This window comes from Diplodia corticola, assembly GCF_001883845.1.
Source record: "Diplodia corticola strain CBS 112549 chromosome Unknown scaffold11, whole genome shotgun sequence".
Taxonomy (NCBI): domain Eukaryota; kingdom Fungi; phylum Ascomycota; class Dothideomycetes; order Botryosphaeriales; family Botryosphaeriaceae; genus Diplodia; species Diplodia corticola.
The window spans coordinates 133,068-150,722 of NW_017971490.1; the positions used below are offsets into that span (position 1 = coordinate 133,068).

A 17,655-nucleotide genomic window follows, 5' to 3' on the forward strand; every position below is an offset into this window, starting at 1 on the left:
CTTAGAGTTTATATTTTAGAGCTATTATTTATACGATAAAAAGGGACCGTATTATATTTAAAAGCGAGAGACGGCTAAAGAGAAGAAGAGAGCGAAGAAGATTATCGCTAAAATTAATATATAAAACGAGCTAGAAGCCCGCTAGCGATAAAAGCTTAAAATAGATATACGACGTATAGAATTACGTAATAAGCCGAGTACTAAGCCCGTTTAGAAGTTTATCTAAGAATACGGTGCCTTAAGTAAAAGAGAGAGTAGTAAGAAAGGTATTAATTAGTAGCGCTATAAAGAGATAATCTTAGAGGATAAGCTACTTCTATTCGTATAAGAATATATAAAGATCCGGCTAAATACTATTATATAGAAAGATAGAGTACTAGCGTATACGTATTAGTACTAGAAGTAGGTATATTCTATATATAACGTATAGAGATTACTCTAGCCTAGTAACTTATCGAATTTAAATATAATTAAGCCGGCCTAGAAGTAGATAAAGTAGAGGACTATAGTAAAGAGACTACCGAAAGTATAGCTACTAGTAGAGTAGTAGTAGTATAAGATATAAAACTAACTACCGTAGTAGCGAATTTAGATATAGATTAAGCGTATTATACGCTATATCTATTAGGTATACGACTTAGACGGCGGTAATAAGTATAATAAGGGCGTATATAACGATAAAGAAGTAGGCGGTAGAGTAGTACGAAGGCGGCGGCGGCGAGGTTATCTAGATATAAAGAAGAAGGCTAGAGACGTAATTAAACTACTCGATATTTAAAAACTTAATACTATAATATTATCTTATTATTTTAAAAAACCCCTTCCTGCTGGGCCTAGAATACTGCCGGTAGAATTGCTGCCTTGCGCGATTTTTGTACTGCCAAGCGAAAGACCGGGGGCCCCCTGCAGGGTGGAGGGCGGAAGAGACTTTTGGTAGCGACGTCCGTAGAGCCATTAACATTAGGTCTTTTCACCCCAGGGCTGCTTTCTTATTGGTCTTTTCACCGATATCTCGGCATGTTCCCCTCACGATTGAAGGATTGCTACAAGTGGTGGGCCGGTCATCGGACTTTGCCGAGTCATGATGCCGCGTAACCTTTCCGTAAGTGGCAATGAACGACTAATCCGCCTGCAGAAGCACTACGAGGCCACCGGAGCCGCTTGCTTGCTCTAGACCAGCTGCGGAATTCCTCCCGCTGCACTGGTAATCATCGTCCCGACCTCGCAGAAAGTACATATCAGCGCCGTCCCTGCTCTGATAGTGTTCTGTGCCGGTTTCCCATCCTCTCCCGTACCGTGTCGTCCTCAACCATGACCCAGAATGAGGATGCTGAGCGACCGGACAGTAGCGGGCCCAACGAAAAATCCAATGGCGTGACCACATCCGCTGCCGCGCAAGCGCCAATCGATAATGAAGCCAGGCCGGATGTATTCTCCTCCACCGTCCAGGAGGTTCTTTTCGTCTCGGTGGCGACCATGGCTATTGCCATGTCATCTCTGCTCAACGGCGCCATAACAGTCCTGACGTCGCAGGTCCAGAATGACTTGGGCATGACCACCGCCGAACTGACTTGGCTGGCCGGCTCCTCCTCGTACGTTGCAGCGCAGTACATTCCATGGCTGCCCATCGCTGATCGTTGTCTGCAGCCTTGCCTCTGGTTCATTCCTCTTGTTCTTCGGTCGATTGGCTGATCTTTTTGGCCGGAAGACACTCTTCATCGGTAGCATGGCTCTCTTCGCCGTGTTCGCTCTGGCTGCCGGTTTCTCCAGGACACCTCTTCAGATCGACATTCTCAACGGCGTTATGGGGCTCATGTCCGCTGCTGCTGTTCCCCCGGCCCAAGGCATGCTCGGCAACATATACCAGCGGCCATCGAAGCGGAAGAACAAGGTTTTCGCCTGCTTCAGTGCCGGCAACCCCATGGGCTTCGTCTTCGGCAGCATATTATCAGGCATCGCTACGCAGCTGTTCAACTGGAGAGCCAGCTTCTTCTTACTAGCCATCATCTACGTTGTCATCGTGGCCATTGCGCTGTTCAGCGTCCCAGTTGACCACACGCAGAAGGAGACAATGTCGGTACAGGTGATCAAGAAGTTTGACGTCATCGGCACCGTCTTGACCGTGGCAGGCATCGGCTTGTTCTCTGGAGCATTGAGGTGCGTCCGCTATGCTCCACCAAAAAGAAAGTCTGCTATCCACGTCCATCAACGCTAACAATCCACAGTCTCGGCTCCGACGCCCCGCAAGGCTGGAAAACCCCTTACGTCCTCGTGCTCCTCATCCTCGGGGCGCTCCTCATCGTCGGCTTCGTCTTCTGGGAGCGATGGTGTGCCTACCCCCTCGTCCCCATGACCATATGGCGGGACCGCGACTTCTCGCTCGTCATCACCGTCCTCCTCCTCGGCTTCCTCGCCTTCCCCATCATGGCGTTCTGGATCGCGCTCTACATGCAGAAAGTGCGGCACTACTCGGCGCTGCTCGTGGCGGTGCACATGCTGCCCATGGCCATCGGCGGCATCATCGTCAACGTCGTCGCGGGGCTCATCATGCACCGCGTGTCCAACACGGTCCTCATGGCCGTCGGCGCCACCGCGTACGTCGCGTCGTTCCTGCTCATGGGCCTGCAGCACGCCGACTCGTCGTACTGGGCCTTCATCTTCCCCGGCCTGCTGCTCGCCGTCGTCGGCGCCGACTTTGAGTTCTGCGTCGCCAACATGTACGTCATGTCCAGCCTGCCGCCGCACCAGCAGAGCATCGCCGGCGGCATCTTTCAGACCGTCACCAAGCTGTGCGTCACCATCGGCATGGGCATCAGTACGGCTATCTTTGATGCGGTGGAGACGCGTGGGACGGCTACAAGCGGGTACTTTAAGGGTGATGCCATCGAGCCGTATGCGGCGACGTTCTTGTACTGCGCGGGGATTGCGGCCGTGGGGATTCCGCTATGTGCGTTCTTGAAGATTGGGACTCAGGGGCATACAGGTGGGGAGGAGAAGAGCTCAACGGCGAGCGAAACTGGAGTAGGTGGGGATAGTCATGAGGATGAGAGGGTGAATGCGAGTGCAGAGAGTGTGGTACGGGAAGATTATGAAGCGAGAGGAGACGGAGACAGGGAAAAGCAAAAGGAGGATGTCTGAAAGTCGACACCAGGTTACTTGATTCCAAGGTCCAAAAGAATTACAGTACGGATAATTTGTGTGCAAGCCAGTACCATTGCGCTTCACAGCCGCGTATTACATTAGAGCCGCGAATTCCTCATTCAAACCTTTAAAGTAAATCTCACCATTTCCAACACAACCAACCCTCTGCAGCAGACAATAGGAACCACCGAGTCCTCCCATCCATACTACTCGCAACCCATTCACGACCGCGCCTGCCACAGCGAGGGCCACCGCCAACATCTCAATTCGCATCGAGACGACCCTTCTCCCTTCCCCGGCACCGCCAGCACCATCTTGGGACCTACCTATCGCTCTGCTCACTTCCGTCGCCGGCGCCGCCAGAACCTCATGCCAAGCGTTTATTCAGCAACGACGACAGCAACGGGCCGCCCACGCCCAAGCCCTCTCGTCGACCATGGCGGAGCCCGCGTTGTTGTCGTCATCGTCGTAGGATGGTGAAGGAGGGTATGGGCCTGAAAGGATAATTGTGTATGCAAGCAGGTGCACCAAACGGTAGGCAAAAGCTATCAATTCTACCTACTTCTCTCTGTCTCTTCAACTCTTTTCAAGCCATTATTTCCATGTAACTCGGAACAAGAAGCACAGTCATCTTCTTATCGCCACCTACATGGCAGCAATGCCCGCATCCTTGCCACAGACTAGCGCGTATCAACAAGGCCTTGTTCGATCTGGGTGTAGTTGATTGTCGTGCAACCGGACTTCTTGTTGTTCACGAAGGACTGAAACGACAGAGTACCCTGGTCGGTGTCCAACTTCATCTTGACCTTGAAGCTCAGTTTGACGACCCACTTCTGGAGGTCCGTGTTGTATCGCCTCTTTGCCTTCTGAATGTCCGCTTGCTTGAATTCAACCAGGACCTTACCAACCTTCTCAACGCTAGAGCTATAGCTATACTCAGGCACAACATCACGGCAGCAGCTGTACAGAGGCATACGGCAGCTTGGTGCCATAGGGCTATCGTCAACATGGGTCAAAAAGAGGTCAAATGTAGCCGTAGTGTTTGAATCTATCATTTGGCCCTAGATTGCGATGTTAGCTCCATGCGTTGAAATGATCTGCTACATTTTACCTTCTCAAGGACCCAGCTCAACCTGTCTTGACAGAGCTTCACTCCGTCGAACTTGTCGAAGTACGCCTTGCTCTGAGGGTCGATGCCCTGTCTGAATACCATGGAAGCGCTGTAGCCATAGTGACGGCGGGCCTGACGATACAGTGGGGCGAGGCCTTCAAGACCACGGAGGGCTGCACCGCGAACGACGGTGGCTTGGCACTGGGGTGGACAGGTGAGCTTGATGGAGTTGGTCTGCGTGCACCAGATCTGCATGAGCTCGTTCAAGTAGTCAGAGTCGCCGAAACCGCCGACCAGGATGAGGCGGTTGATCTTATGATTTTTCTTCTTTGCCTGTTCGGCTTGGGTGGTGACGAGCCGGATAATGTCCCTGATGACGGGATCGAAGAAACTCTTCATGTCGTGCCTTGAGGATGTCAGCAATAGATGGTCTACTCGAAGCATGATGAAACGTACCAGGTAAGATTGACTACAGCCTCGTCACTGTCGTATCGGGAAGAGGAAGGCAGGTCCATGGCAAGGTGGTCGATTTCGATGTACTTCTGGTCTCCACGACCAAGTAGCTTGCTACCGAAGGACTTCTTCTGTGCTTCAAATGACCTCATGAAGGCGCTGCCCGCACCGCGCTTCTTCTGCGAGAGGCAGGTGTAGGCATGGCCGAATTCGTCGACCATCCACTGGTTGAAGTTTCTATCGATGGAGGTAGAGCCGCATTTGGCGCCTACGCCCACGCAAAGTTCTTGGAACTGGAGGCGAGGGGCGACGTTGAGGATGGTGTAGGTCGTAATGTCGACGGTGCCTCCACCGCAGTCGCAGACAAGGACATTCTCGCCAGGACGGATGGGATCAATGGAGGCGGAGACGAGGTGAGGCTTGAGAGCGGCCAGAGCGGCGGCCTCGGGTTCGGGAATAATGTTGACTTTGTCGAACTGCCTGGAACCAAAGCCGGCGTCAAGGGCAGCGGACCTGGTGGCGTCCTTTGCCGCGTCACTCCAGATGGCGGGGACGGTGATCCAACACTCGACTGGGGTAACGGCGTAGACGTCGGGCGAGTATTTCTTGCTGAGGACGGTCACCATGTAGTCATAGAGGCCCTTCAGATAATCGCGGCAAACCTGCTTGGCCGTCTTGTCGCGGGGTAGCTTCAGCATGCCCGTGCCAAACAGGTCCTTCAGTGCAGGGTCGTCAAGGTCAGTGAGGGCGGTGCCACGGTCCAGAAGTAGCTTGGTCCAAACATAGGACTGCATGTTCGAGGTGACGGTGAAGCCCCACTTGTCGACGTAGGAGTTCTTGTTCTCGGCCGCGTAGGCGATCTTGGTCGGGACCTTGGAAACCGTCTCGGACGTGCCGGGCCATTGGTTGATGACTTCAATCTTGTCGATACTGACCTCGTTGGATGTGACGTAGCTGATGCCTGGGCCGGTGTTAGCTGACCTCGCGACCCGACCCCATGTGGAGGTGAAGCTCGTACCAGAGAAGGTGGTGCCATAGTCAAGGCCGACGATGATTTTCAAGCGGTTATCCATCATGATGCACGCTTGGATGGGTTGGGTGTTCGGTGGAAGGTGTCTGAGTGTACAAGCAGCTGTTGGGACATGAAATAAAGGGACAGTGGACCCTAAGCCAGCCGGGCGAGTACGTTCCGGCTTCCGAGGTGGCAGGGCGTTGAGTCTTTCCCGACCGTGGTTGTGGGTGTCGCCAAGTTTCGCGCACCACTGTCAAAGAAGTGACCGCGCGTAGAACCACACCCCAACAACAACTTCAGGCTCCTACACTCGCCCCGAATGGAGTCGATCGCGAACGTTTTCAGTTTTTTCAACCCATCCAAACCTTCTAGATACCAGCAACACCTGGCTATGATGCGGTCCACCTCGCTCAATCCCGACCCTGGTAGCAGAAGAAACCCGGCTGAGGAACTCAACAAAAACCATGGCGGCGAGCTTGGTAGGATCCATAATGGCGAAGTCGACAGGAACCACGATGTTAAGGCAGGCGAAGGTTCCGCTCTGTCCCTCAAGCAGGAGAATCGCCTTCTGTCCAAGAACAACCATCTCCAGGAGGCCCTCTGGAGAGCAGTATCCGAGAGGGCCACCGCTGAAAAAACGATGCGAGCGATGGAAGAAAAGATTTCGGCATTGGAGGAGCGCAACGCTCTCCTAAACAGCGAGCTCGACCAAGTCCAAGGCAAGCTGAACTCCTCGATTGTCGATCTGAGGAAGGCCCAGCTCAGCTCCTTCAAGCAAACTCAGACCGGATGGTTCGTTGAAGAAGACTCTCAAGTCCACCATGCTCTCACCCAACTCTACAAGGATGTCCGCTATTGGGCCAAGGCATACGCTGTCAAGTCATTGCACCTATTTCGCGATTTTCCTGGCCATTTGGACACGCCTACGTCTAATTTCCTATCTCGGGTCGCCACCTTCAACTCATATGACGATTTCGTTGGCTTCAAACACCCATTCCTCATTCTTGCTGCCCTGGTATCCGAAGTGCTCAGCACTTTTGTCTTCAATGACTATTTCTGGATGCATAATGGAGAGAGCGCGAACGTCTTAAGAGACACCTTTTATAGACTCTGCAGCGGTAAGCCGTCAAATGACGAATAGACACGGGTTCTGATGCTAACGTAATATAGCCAATGCTACCGACGCACGCACCTGGCGGGCTCTGCTTTCCAGAGCAGTCTTTCCCCATCCAGTCGACAGCCTAAAGAGCCGCTATAACCATCTCATGCATGTAATTCGGCGCGACATTGCATCCATGTTCATCCGACAAATGGGACAGGATGAAGACCATAGGTGTAGTTTAGAACTCCAGCAGCTGATAATCAGGGCAATGAAGCTCTCCCACCGTCTACAGACCCAGCGCGCCGACTACGTGTGGTGCCCACCTTCCGACCTCCTTGGCACCCGCTTTGATGTACGCTCGCCAAAGCTTGCAGCCGATCGCCTTGTCAAGCTCGAAGACGAGGACGACAAGTCACACAATGGCAAGAATATACAACTTGTTGTGAGCCCCGCCGTCGAGAAGTTTGGAGATAGCAACGGAGAGAATCTGGATACCAGCCGCTTCCTCACCAAGGCCGTTGTCTTCCTCGACGTCTGAGCTCCTTTCGAACGGATATCCAAAACACAAGAGAAAGCATGAACCCCACTGCTCACAGCTCTCTTCCGTTCTGACAGGTTGAGGTAACGTGCAATGATGGTGTTGCGGTGGAAACAAAAAGTTCTGCCATCTGCTTTCCAATCCCTTCCATCCCAAATTGCCCCAGCGTACAAAAGTCAGATAGCCGATTTCAGTTCGATCATAAAGCTATCCTAAACATATTCTCGTAACCTCCCGCGACTGTGAACGGCTTTCCAGCTCATCTCAGTCAATCTTAACGGAGTAGAATTGAACGCCATGGCTTTGCCCGCTCCGACAGTCGAGGCCATCGGGCAGACCAACGTGCCACACTGAACGTAAAGCAACTCCCGCCCCACTCGAACTCTCTCATCTCAGCAACCCATCCGCCAGACACAATGACGCGAAGCCAAAATCCCGTTCGCTCACCTACGTCAGCAGCAGCAACATCAGCAGCAGCAACATCAGCAGCAGCAACAGTAACATCCATCCTCTGGCGGCGAAAAAAGTGTTCGGGCACAATCAATCCCCCCTTCGCAATCCACCTATACCATCCGTGTCAGCAAAAAAAATAAGAAAATCCCCCATAACCAAAAAATGACGATGAGCTCGAGCACGCCCTCCCCCCTCGGGAGAAAAGTGCATGTACGGTCGGTCCAACGGGACGAAACACAACCGAGAAGCGATGAAGTCCCATTAAAGCCCCGCATGATCTGAGACAAGGGTGAGTAAGGTACTTACTTCACTAAGCAGGTGTGCAGGAGCACGCTCCGAAACGGAATAGGGGAAGAGAAAAAAAAAAGGAGTGAGCGTGCTGCCAGCCGTTGAAGTGGTCATACAGAACAGCTATTTTCCTACCACAGATTGCTCGAATAAAGGTGACTCAGCTAGTTCGTCTCCGCCAAGAGCCAAGATGATTGTCCCGAAAAAGCGTACCCGGCTTTACCTTTTCCCCCCCACTGCTGTCCACCTGGCTATTTCCGAGTGATGACGTATCACAAACATTGGCGTCGGGTTGCTTCAAGCAGCAGTGGGGGCAGCTGTTTGGCATCAACACACATCACGGTTGGGGAGCAGACTGGATCGTCGGGATGGTCGTATTGCGGTGGTAAACAGCAAGCATTTCTAGGCTATAAACTCTGCTAAAAGGGTCGTCATCCGCCATAAACACCGCCTTTTGCAGCCGTGTCCTTGCTCGCCTACCACACGCACGCGAAATGATTAACGCACGCTTGTCCTCTGCCACCTCCACCAGTGTAAAACAAACCACCCAAAGTTCTTGTCCGCCATTTTGGTAAGAGATGTAGAGCACGCACGAGGGAGAAGGCGTAGCCAAGGCCGAGCGAGATTATCGTTCGGAGGCATGCCGTCGTCATGAATTCCGTTGCACCCAAGTCTTCGCTGCAGCAACCAATCAGTAAAAGTCATCCCCAGCGGCAGGGTCGCGTAACACACCTTAGAAGCACTTGCGGTGGACAATGGAAGGTCCGCTCTCGTCGTACTCCTGCTTGGAGATCCACATCTGCTGGAAGGTGGAGAGGGAGGCGAGAATGGAACCACCGATCCAGACCGAGTACTTGCGCTCCGGGGGAGCGATGATCTTGACCTTCATCGAAGACGGGGCCAGGGCGGTGATTTCCTTCTGCATACGGTCGGAGATACCGGGGTACATGGTGGTACCACCAGACTGGAGATCCGTTAGCGCTGCGCTAAAGAACGCTAGGATGATGCCTGTGTGCAAAAACTTACCATGACGATGTTGCCGTACAGGTCCTTCCTGACATCGACATCGCACTTCATGATCGAGTTGAAGGTGGTGACGTGGATACCGCCGGACTCGAGGCCGAGGACCGAGGGCTGGAAGAGAGCCTCGGGAGCGCGGAAACGCTCGTTGCCGATGGTGATGACCTGACCGTCGGGAAGCTCGTACGACTTCTCGAGCGAGGAGCTCTGGCTGGCCGTCTGGATCTCCTGCTCGAAGTCGAGGGCGACGTAGCAGAGCTTCTCCTTGATGTCACGGACGATTTCACGCTCGGCAGTGGTGGAGAAAGAGTAACCACGCTCGGCGAGAATCTTCATCAGGTAGTCGGTAAGGTCACGACCAGCCATGTCGACACGGGAGATGGCCTGGGGAAGGGCGAAACCCTCGTAGATGGGGACGACGTGAGTGACACCGTCACCGGAGTCGAGCACGATACCGGTAGTACGACCGGAAGCGTACAGCGACAGAACGGCCTGGATGGAGACGTAGAAGGCCGGGGCGTTGAAGGTCTCGAAGACGATCTGCGTCATCTTCTCACGGTTGGACTTGGGGTTGATGGGAGCCTCCGTCAGCAGGACGGGGTGCTCCTCGGGCGCCACACGCAGCTCGTTGTAGAAGGTGTGGTGCCAAATCTTCTCCATGTCGTCCCAGTTGGTGACAACACCGTGCTCGATGGGGTACCTCAGGGTGAGGATACCACGCTTCGACTGTGCCTCATCTCCGACGTACGAATCCTTCTGACCCATACCAATCATGATACTGTGCTGTACGTCAGTGGACGGTGCGACGCGGGGCTCGCGGACAGGTGGACATACCCATGGTGGCGAGGACGACCGACAATGGAGGCTGCAGCACACTCAGCAAAATGGCCTCGTCGCGGGAACAAAGCTGCGGCGAGCTGAACACGACGGGCACGAGTGCGCCGTCACGCCCAGCCCAGCAGGAGGCGGGGGAGACTTACGGAAGACGGCGCGGGGCGCATCGTCACCGGCGAAACCGGCCTTGCACATACCCGAACTGGGAAACAGTCAGCTCAGCTCTGTCGGATGCCATTTGCGCCCGGGCAGCGGGTGCGGATGGCGACGCGGCGCGGCGCGGGTGGTGGTGGCAGCCAGGAGGCTGGCAACCCCACACGCGGGCGGCAGTGCAATTCTTACCCATTGTCGATGACGAGGGCCGCAACTTCTTCTGCAGACAGACAGAGGGGTCAGCATGCGATGAATCCAGGGCGCTCTGGCGGCGTCGCCGACGCGGAGGTCGCGGCGGCGGGCGTCAGGAGGCGCTGAGCGGGGTGTCATCTGTCGTACCTTCCATTGTGATTGATTAAGAGGATGTAGGGAGGAAAAGTGAGGGAGTGGTTGAGAATTAAATGCGAGGAGGCGCGGCGAAGGCGGGGAGCAGCAGATGGCGGACTGCTGGATGGAGGTCGGGGGATGGATGTCGTTGACGTGGAGTTGAAGGGAAGAGCGGTCTCACGGGCAGGACAGCTGGGCACAGGTTCTGTGCGGGAGGCGAGGCCGTGCTAAATAAGCGGATACCCAACGTGCATTCCACTTCAGGGGACGGCGAACTGGCCTGCACGCTGCAGCTGTAATGACCACGACGCGCTCTGATTGACTGACGGGCTGCCTGCACTGCATCCGCCCTGCTCGCCGTCTTTATAGCTGGCACTCGCAGGCAGCACAATTCCTGCGACGGCGGCTGCGCTGCGTCCACGCGTCTTGCCCGCCACCGCTGACAACGCGCTCTTGGCAGCTGGCGTCAAGTCCCAGGCAGCCCTTTGCTTACCGCCCACGCCCTGCCCGCAGCTCCCGCCCACCGCCTACGGCTCGCTGCGCGCAATACCCACTGCGCCCCCAGCCCGCAATTCCAGAAGCCGCCAAGAATAGCCCGCAGCCCCTTTCCGCCGCGAGCACGACTCCCCCAAGCTCCTGATTGACGCGCCCCGGCCCATCGTAATTATCACCGGTCACGTGCAAGTGAGGGGCAGCGCTGCCTGAGCTGCCTGAGACGGGCGGCAGCAGGGAGCGGACCACCACCGGCGGGACCATCTCCAGGGGCGGGCTCCGCTGCCGCCCACGCCCACGGCTGCTGTCCGCCAGATTGATGTGCTCGTCCGCTGCTGCTGCCAGCCATGCGCGTGGTGCCGCTATCAGCCTCTTGATAGCGCCGCCGGCCTGCCGCTCTCGTGTGTGCGCGCCGCGACGGGCGCCTAGCGTCCATCGGCAGCCTGGTCGAAGGCCGCCGAAGCCGATCGCTTCTTCCCGCGCCTTCGTCATCGGCAACAATTTTCGCCATGCGCCTTTGATATACTGCGTAGCTGCTCGCCTGTCCGCCGTGCGTTCGTACAACAGTTTTTCCCCCACGCCGCCCGCAATCACGCACACCTTGCCGCATTCTCGATAGATTACCGCCGCCATGAACGATCCGCGTCTGAACAATCTCCTGCGATGGGGCGTCGAGAACTCCGAGGCCACGCGCAACGACCCCGCGCTCGCTGGCGAGCAGCCCAAGAGCAACCTCACGCCTGAAATGCTGGCGGCGCTGATGGGCGGCCCGTCGGATGCCGAGCTCATGCGCGAGAGCATGCGGGCCATCACCTCGGAGGAGACGGACCTGGAGAACAAGCTCACCGCCTTCGACAACTTCGAGCAGCTGGTCGAGCAGATCGACAATGCCAACAACATAGAACCGCTGGGCCTGTGGAAGCCGCTGCTGTCGCAGCTCGAAAGCGAAGAGGCCGAGCTCAGGAGGATGGCCGCGTGGTGCGTTGGCACGGCCGTGCAGAACAACGTCAAGGCGCAGGAGAAGGTGGGTCTTCTTCCCTATCGTGTGTACACCGGTTAGGGGCAGTGTAACTGACAGATGACGACAGCTCCTCGAATACGATGCTATTCCAACGATCGCCAAGCTGGCCGTCAGTGAACCCAATCAGGCCGCCCGTAAGAAGGCAATCAACGCTCTGTCTTCCGCAACGAGGAATTTCCAGCCTGGCCTTGACGCCGCTGTACAGCACTTGCCGGATTCGTATCACGGAGGAAAGAAGTTGGATGCTACGTCTATGGATGATGTCGACCTCATAATCACCAAACTTCGCGAAGAGAACGCAGCATCGGCATAGAGCAAGAGCAGTCACGAAGATCACGCATGGTTCGGCGTTGGATGGGAAAATCCTCGGGTTGACTATCAAGGGATCAGCTTCCCCATGAAGAGGGATACGGCGTTTACGGTCAAGACGGGTGGGTAGATGGGCCCTTATTTGAGTGATGCATGTTATCGGAGGGTATCGGGTATCATGGTTTGAAAAAGGCATAACGCGACTCCGCAGAGTCTCTGCTACCTTCAGTCATAAAAGAATATTGTACATTCATGTCCAGACTGACGCTTCAACCGCTCTTCCACCGTTGCATTGATAAGCGAATCGAACCAGAATCTTTCTGTGCTTGGCCCCAACGTAAAGATGCCTGTGACCATCAGCGACGCCCCCACATTGAACAGACAATGTCCGAGAGACCTTACTAGACCATATCTCCTCCTATTATTGTCAAAGGCTTTGTCCATCTCCCGCCGCCACTTTCTTGTTTGAGACCCGGTTCCCACAAAGATGTTCCTGTCTATAAGCACCCTATTACCAACCCCACCAGATCCACAAAGGCCTCCCTGCTCATATCCTTCCGCTCAAATCCCATCCCCACAACCACTAGCCGTTTCTCGTCCGGATCCTTCGTCGCGATCGTACTCGCCACTTGCGCCGCAACCAGCTGCCCCGCAGTGTCGCGCTCCGGCACCGTTCCGCCCAACACCGTTGTCGCGGTCAAATGTGCCATGGGGAGGAGATCGAGGTTGGACGCTGGCTCATCGTCTTCGAAGGAGGTAGGCGGGGCGGCAGCGGAGAGGGGGTCGGCGGTTGGGTGATCGAGAGGAACATGGACCTTTTGCCGCGTGAAAATGTACCGTCAGCACTTATGCAGTGAAAAAACGAGACTTCGCAATGAAGTTTGGGGCCCAGAGTGAAGGATGGAGCTGCAGGAACTGGTGTCCGTACCCAATGCGCCAGCCGTCCGCCCTGTACGATGGTCACCATGATCTTGTCCGCGAACCGAACCACCATGACGTCCGTGTGCACGCCGTCCACCTCGCCCGCGGCGGTGCGCGTGCTGGCGGGGAAGGCCTCGGGGTTGACTGGGAAGTCGGGCATGCTGAAACTGCTTGGTCGTTCGAGAGGCCGTCTCAGCTTCTCGTTGTCGGACTCAGGCTCGTCGGCGACGTCTTTTCGCAGGAATTCTGGACGCGCCCAAGCTCTAGGCGTCGAGCTTCGCGCTGGCTGGCTAGCCGGCGGGCATCGGCGTTTGGACGCGGTCAACCACCGAAGGCGGTGAATCACGCTCGGGCCATGTACCGCCGGCAGGGATGCGACCGCAAGAAGGACGTGGCCGCTTTTCTGCCGGGTTACAGGCAAACGTCTGGCCGATACTATTCTCAGCCTTCGCGTGCGACCCGACTTTTTTTCCCCAGAGCTTCCCTTCCGCGACGAGAAATATTGTCGGCGACACCAAACCACTTCCTCGGCCCTGTCCAGACCCCCGCGCCGCTCCTTCACCATGGGCAAATTCGTACCCCGCCAGCGGAAGCACAAGCACCGCGTGCGCGAGGAGGAAGAGCGCCAGAAAGCCGCCGCCAAGGTTGGCGTCGCATCTGCCAGTGATGCGAACGCGGACGTCATCCTGCCGCCGGCCAAGGCGGAGAAGGATAAGAAAAGGGAGATGATGAGGGATGAATTGCGCGCGCTGCAACCGCAGAGCAAGATCAGCAAGAAGAAGCAGAAGAGAATGGACAAATACATTGTAAGCCTGGAAGACTGGCGACGGTACATGCGATTGCGCATGCGCCGGGCTCTCAGTGTTGAGGAAAAACTGGGGGCAATTGCTAACCTGCTCTTGCGCAATAGGACAATAAGCTTAAGAAGGAGGAAAACCTTGATATCATGAAGAAGCTCGCAGAGTTCAAGACAGATACCAGCCTGATGCAGAGCGCGAGACAGCTCACTCATACCAGCAAATCCAGACGAGAGATTCTTGCCCGGGCCGCGCGGGAGAAAGAAGCTGGCATTGATGTCGAGAGGAACGAGACCATACTCAAGGACGTATCGAGGCCGGAGAAGAAGGATCAAGGATACCATACCGATTCAGACGAAGAGGATGACGAGAAGGTCGAGAACATCCAGAAGAAAGCAACAAACGGATCCGTTGCAGCGCCTAAACAGGAAGAGGAGCATACCAAGAAGAAGAACCCGGCGGCATCTGCGGCTTCCTTCGGAAGTGGATTGAAAAGGCCCCTTGAGCTGGATGACGATGGGAGACCTGTGATCAAGAAGAGAAAAAGGGCAGCAAAGCCCAATTTGAAGTTTACGGCGCCTCAAACGGAGCCTGAATGGGAAGGTTTCAGCTCAGAGGGAGGGGGATCTGCTGATGATGACGATGACAGCAGCGCCAGCGGTTGGAGTGCAGTGTCGGGTGAAGAGGAGGGCTCCGAGGACGAAGAGATGGAAGAGGAGGAAGGGTCAGATGATGAGGACGATGATGAAGAGAGTTTAGACGAGGATGAGTCGGATGAGTCCGAGGATGGCGCGAAAAAGCAGGAGAAAAAAGAAAGGTCTTCAGCTTTCAAAGCCTGGGCAACAGCCGAGAGAAACAAGACGGTTGGATATACACCTTCGACGAACATCGAGGCACTTCCTCAATTACCAGCAAAACCATTTCAACCTCGAGCCCCCGAAGAAGACCCTCTACCACCGGAATTGGCAACGAAGACAGCCACCGATGCTTGGAGGAAAGCGTACAGTGTGACGGTGGAGCGGCCCGAGGATGTTCAAGAGGGGCGTTTGAAGCTCCCTGTCGTGGCGGAGGAACAAAAAATCATGGAAGCAATCCATAACAATGACGTTGTTGTCGTTTGGGGGGCGACAGGTAGCGGAAAAACCACCCAAGTCCCGCAATTCTTGTTCGAAGCCGGATATGGAGATCCAAATGGCCCAACACCTGGCGTGATTGGTGTCACCCAACCTCGACGAGTTGCAGCGGTCAGCATGGCCAACCGCGTGGGCGTGGAACTCGGAAGTGCTGGTAAGAGGGTTGGCTACCAGATCCGTTTCGATTCTTCCACCGGGGATGATACAGCCATCAAGTTCATGACGGACGGTATCTTGCTCCGCGAGATTGCTCAAGACATCTCCTTACCTGGTTACTCCGCCATTGTCATTGATGAAGCACACGAGCGTAGCGTCAACACCGACATCCTCATAGGAATGATGAGTCGTATTGTTGACTTGAGACGGAACCTTATGAAGGAAGACCCCAAGGTCAAGCCTCTTAAGCTAGTCATCATGTCTGCCACTCTTCGCATTTCGGATTTCACCGAAAATACGCGTCTCTTTAGATTTGGCTCGCCTCCATTGCTCAAGGCAGAGGGAAGGCAGTACCCAGTTACGGTCCATTTCGCTAGACGGACCAGGATGGATTACATCGAGGAGGCCTTTCAAAAGATCAAGCGAGGTCACAGGAAATTGCCTCCAGGCGGAATGCTTGTGTTCATGACCGGTCAAAGTGAGATCAACACGCTGGCGAAGCGGCTGAAGCAAGAATTCCCATCAACACAGGGAGCAGAGGTCAAGCAACCGCCAGTTCGTATTTCCGCGGCTGACGCTCCGCTCGAGGCGGAAGACCTCGAAATCGGTGATGACAAGAACCCGGACGACTATGACGATGGTTCTGATGAGGACTCGGAGATCCACGGTCTCGATGACGATGATGACAAGGACTTCGACATTGCAGAGGAGGGCGAGGAAACACCAACGCTGAAAGTGCATGTGCTCCCGCTGTACTCGCAACTGCCGACAAAACAACAGATGAGAATCTTTGAGTCACCACCGGAGGGATCGCGCTTGATCGTACTTGCCACCAACGTCGCCGAGACCAGTTTGACAATTCCTGGAATTAGATATGTCTTTGACTGCGGTAGGTCCAAGGAGAGAATATATGACCAGACTACAGGCGTCCAGAGCTTCGAGGTTGGGTGGATCAGCAAAGCTAGTGCAGAGCAACGCGCAGGGCGAGCCGGTCGTACTGGGCCGGGTCACTGCTACAGATTCTACTCGTCTGCCGTGTACGAGCGAGATTTCAAGCAATATGCGGAGCCAGAAATTCTCCGGACCCCCATTGAGGGCCTGGTACTTCAACTCAAGAGCATGGGTATCCACAAGGTGGTCAACTACCCCTTTCCCACATCTCCGGATCGACAACAGCTTGCCAAGGCAGAGAAGTTGCTGCAGTACCTCGGTGCTATCGACGGTGATGGGAAGATTACCCCTCAAGGCCGACAACTTTCCGTGTATCCGCTCACTCCGCGCTTCTCCCGTATGCTCGTCATTGGTCAGAACCACGGTTTGGCGGCCTACGTCATCGCACTGGTCTCTGCTCTTGCGGTTCCAGATGTGTTCGTTCCGGAGAATCTACTCAACCTTGCCTCGGAACAAGTCGATGACGATCACATCAGAACTCACGCAGACAACCTCGAGGAGGAAGCGAGGGACAAGCGGCGGAGAGCATACAACTCAGCCCACGCCAGTCTATCCCAGCTCGACCGCACCAGCGACGCCGCCAAACTCCTCGCCGCCCTCTGCGCCTTCGCTGCCGAACGCAAAAGGACGCCAGAAGACTTCGCCTCGGACATGTTCCTCCGCCTCAAGGCGCTCCAAGAAGCCACCCAGCTCCGCCAACAACTCACCAACATCGTCCGCAAGGAGAACCCCCGCTGCGGCATCGCGACCTACGAGCCCGTCCTCGCGCCGCCCACCAAGGACCAACTCGCCAAGCTCAACTACATCGTCGCCGCCGGCTTCGTCGACCTCGTCGCCCAGCGCGCCGACCTCTGCCCCGACCGCACCACCGACCTCCCCTCCCGCAAGCCCAAGCGCGCCACCGACGTCCCCTACGTCACCCTCTTCCCCAGCCACGACCGTGATCATCACCGCCACCAACCCGCCGACGCGCAGACCCAATACGTCTTCATCCACGCCTCCTCCGTCCTCGCCCACCACCCCGTCAAGTCCCTCCCGCAGTACGTCATCTACTCGCACCTCCAGCGCGCCGCGCCGTCGTCTGTTGGTTCTAGTACCGTCCCCAAGGTCCGCATGCACCCGCTGTGCGCCGTCACCGGCGCGCAGCTGACGGCCCTCGCCAAGGGCACGCCGCTGCTGCAGTGGGGGAAGCCGGTCGGGAAGATCGTCGATAAAGGTCGTGATGGGGAGGGGAGGGAGAGGCGCGAGTGCTACGTCGTGCCGAGCCTGGTTGGGGAGAAGGGCGGGTTGGGGTGGCCGTTGCCGGCGAAGAGGGTGGTGCAGAGGAAGGAGGGGGGTGGGAAGGGGTGGGTTTTGGCGGATGTGTTGGGGTAGAGGTGGAGAGAGGGGGGTTTGGAGGAGAGAATGGGGGAGGGAGAGAGGAAATGTTGATTGTGTGGGTGC

General features: G+C 55.7%; 7 protein-coding genes across 7 annotated transcripts; 4 read left to right on the forward strand and 3 right to left on the reverse strand.

Annotated features, from left to right (window-relative positions):
• Positions 1-1,311: 1,311 nt before the first annotated feature.
• Positions 1,312-3,138, forward strand: BKCO1_1100041 (aminotriazole resistance protein; the record flags this gene model as incomplete). The annotated part of the gene is made up of 3 exons (XM_020270397.1): positions 1,312-1,592; positions 1,648-2,157; positions 2,226-3,138. The coding sequence occupies 3 exons, from the start codon at positions 1,312-1,314 to the stop codon at positions 3,136-3,138; spliced, it is 1,704 nt and encodes a 567-aa protein (XP_020132722.1).
• Positions 3,139-3,821: 683 nt separating this feature from the next.
• Positions 3,822-5,781, reverse strand: BKCO1_1100042 (hsp70 family protein; the record flags this gene model as incomplete). The annotated part of the gene is made up of 4 exons (XM_020270398.1): positions 3,822-4,202; positions 4,253-4,658; positions 4,709-5,666; positions 5,724-5,781. 4 exons carry the CDS (start codon positions 5,779-5,781, stop codon positions 3,822-3,824), a joined length of 1,803 nt encoding a protein of 600 aa, XP_020132814.1.
• Positions 5,782-6,036: 255 nt separating this feature from the next.
• Positions 6,037-7,357, forward strand: BKCO1_1100043 (kinesin heavy chain; the record flags this gene model as incomplete). The annotated part of the gene is made up of 2 exons (XM_020270399.1): positions 6,037-6,835; positions 6,888-7,357. The coding sequence occupies 2 exons, from the start codon at positions 6,037-6,039 to the stop codon at positions 7,355-7,357; spliced, it is 1,269 nt and encodes a 422-aa protein (XP_020132724.1).
• A 1,474-nt stretch (positions 7,358-8,831) lies between these two features.
• Positions 8,832-10,451, reverse strand: BKCO1_1100044 (actin; the record flags this gene model as incomplete). Its single annotated transcript, XM_020270400.1, has 6 exons — positions 8,832-9,062; positions 9,125-9,896; positions 9,953-9,983; positions 10,099-10,154; positions 10,295-10,325; positions 10,445-10,451. 6 exons carry the CDS (start codon positions 10,449-10,451, stop codon positions 8,832-8,834), a joined length of 1,128 nt encoding a protein of 375 aa, XP_020132721.1.
• A 1,104-nt stretch (positions 10,452-11,555) lies between these two features.
• Positions 11,556-12,258, forward strand: BKCO1_1100045 (hsp70 nucleotide exchange factor; the record flags this gene model as incomplete). The annotated part of the gene is made up of 2 exons (XM_020270401.1): positions 11,556-11,948; positions 12,013-12,258. The coding sequence occupies 2 exons, from the start codon at positions 11,556-11,558 to the stop codon at positions 12,256-12,258; spliced, it is 639 nt and encodes a 212-aa protein (XP_020132720.1).
• Positions 12,259-12,751: 493 nt separating this feature from the next.
• BKCO1_1100046 (proteasome assembly chaperone 3 protein) lies at positions 12,752-13,335 on the reverse strand (the record flags this gene model as incomplete). The annotated part of the gene is made up of 2 exons (XM_020270402.1): positions 12,752-13,069; positions 13,183-13,335. The coding sequence occupies 2 exons, from the start codon at positions 13,333-13,335 to the stop codon at positions 12,752-12,754; spliced, it is 471 nt and encodes a 156-aa protein (XP_020132813.1).
• A 403-nt stretch (positions 13,336-13,738) lies between these two features.
• Positions 13,739-17,586, forward strand: BKCO1_1100047 (deah-box rna helicase; the record flags this gene model as incomplete). The annotated part of the gene is made up of 2 exons (XM_020270403.1): positions 13,739-13,981; positions 14,086-17,586. The coding sequence occupies 2 exons, from the start codon at positions 13,739-13,741 to the stop codon at positions 17,584-17,586; spliced, it is 3,744 nt and encodes a 1,247-aa protein (XP_020132812.1).
• Positions 17,587-17,655: the final 69 nt, after the last annotated feature.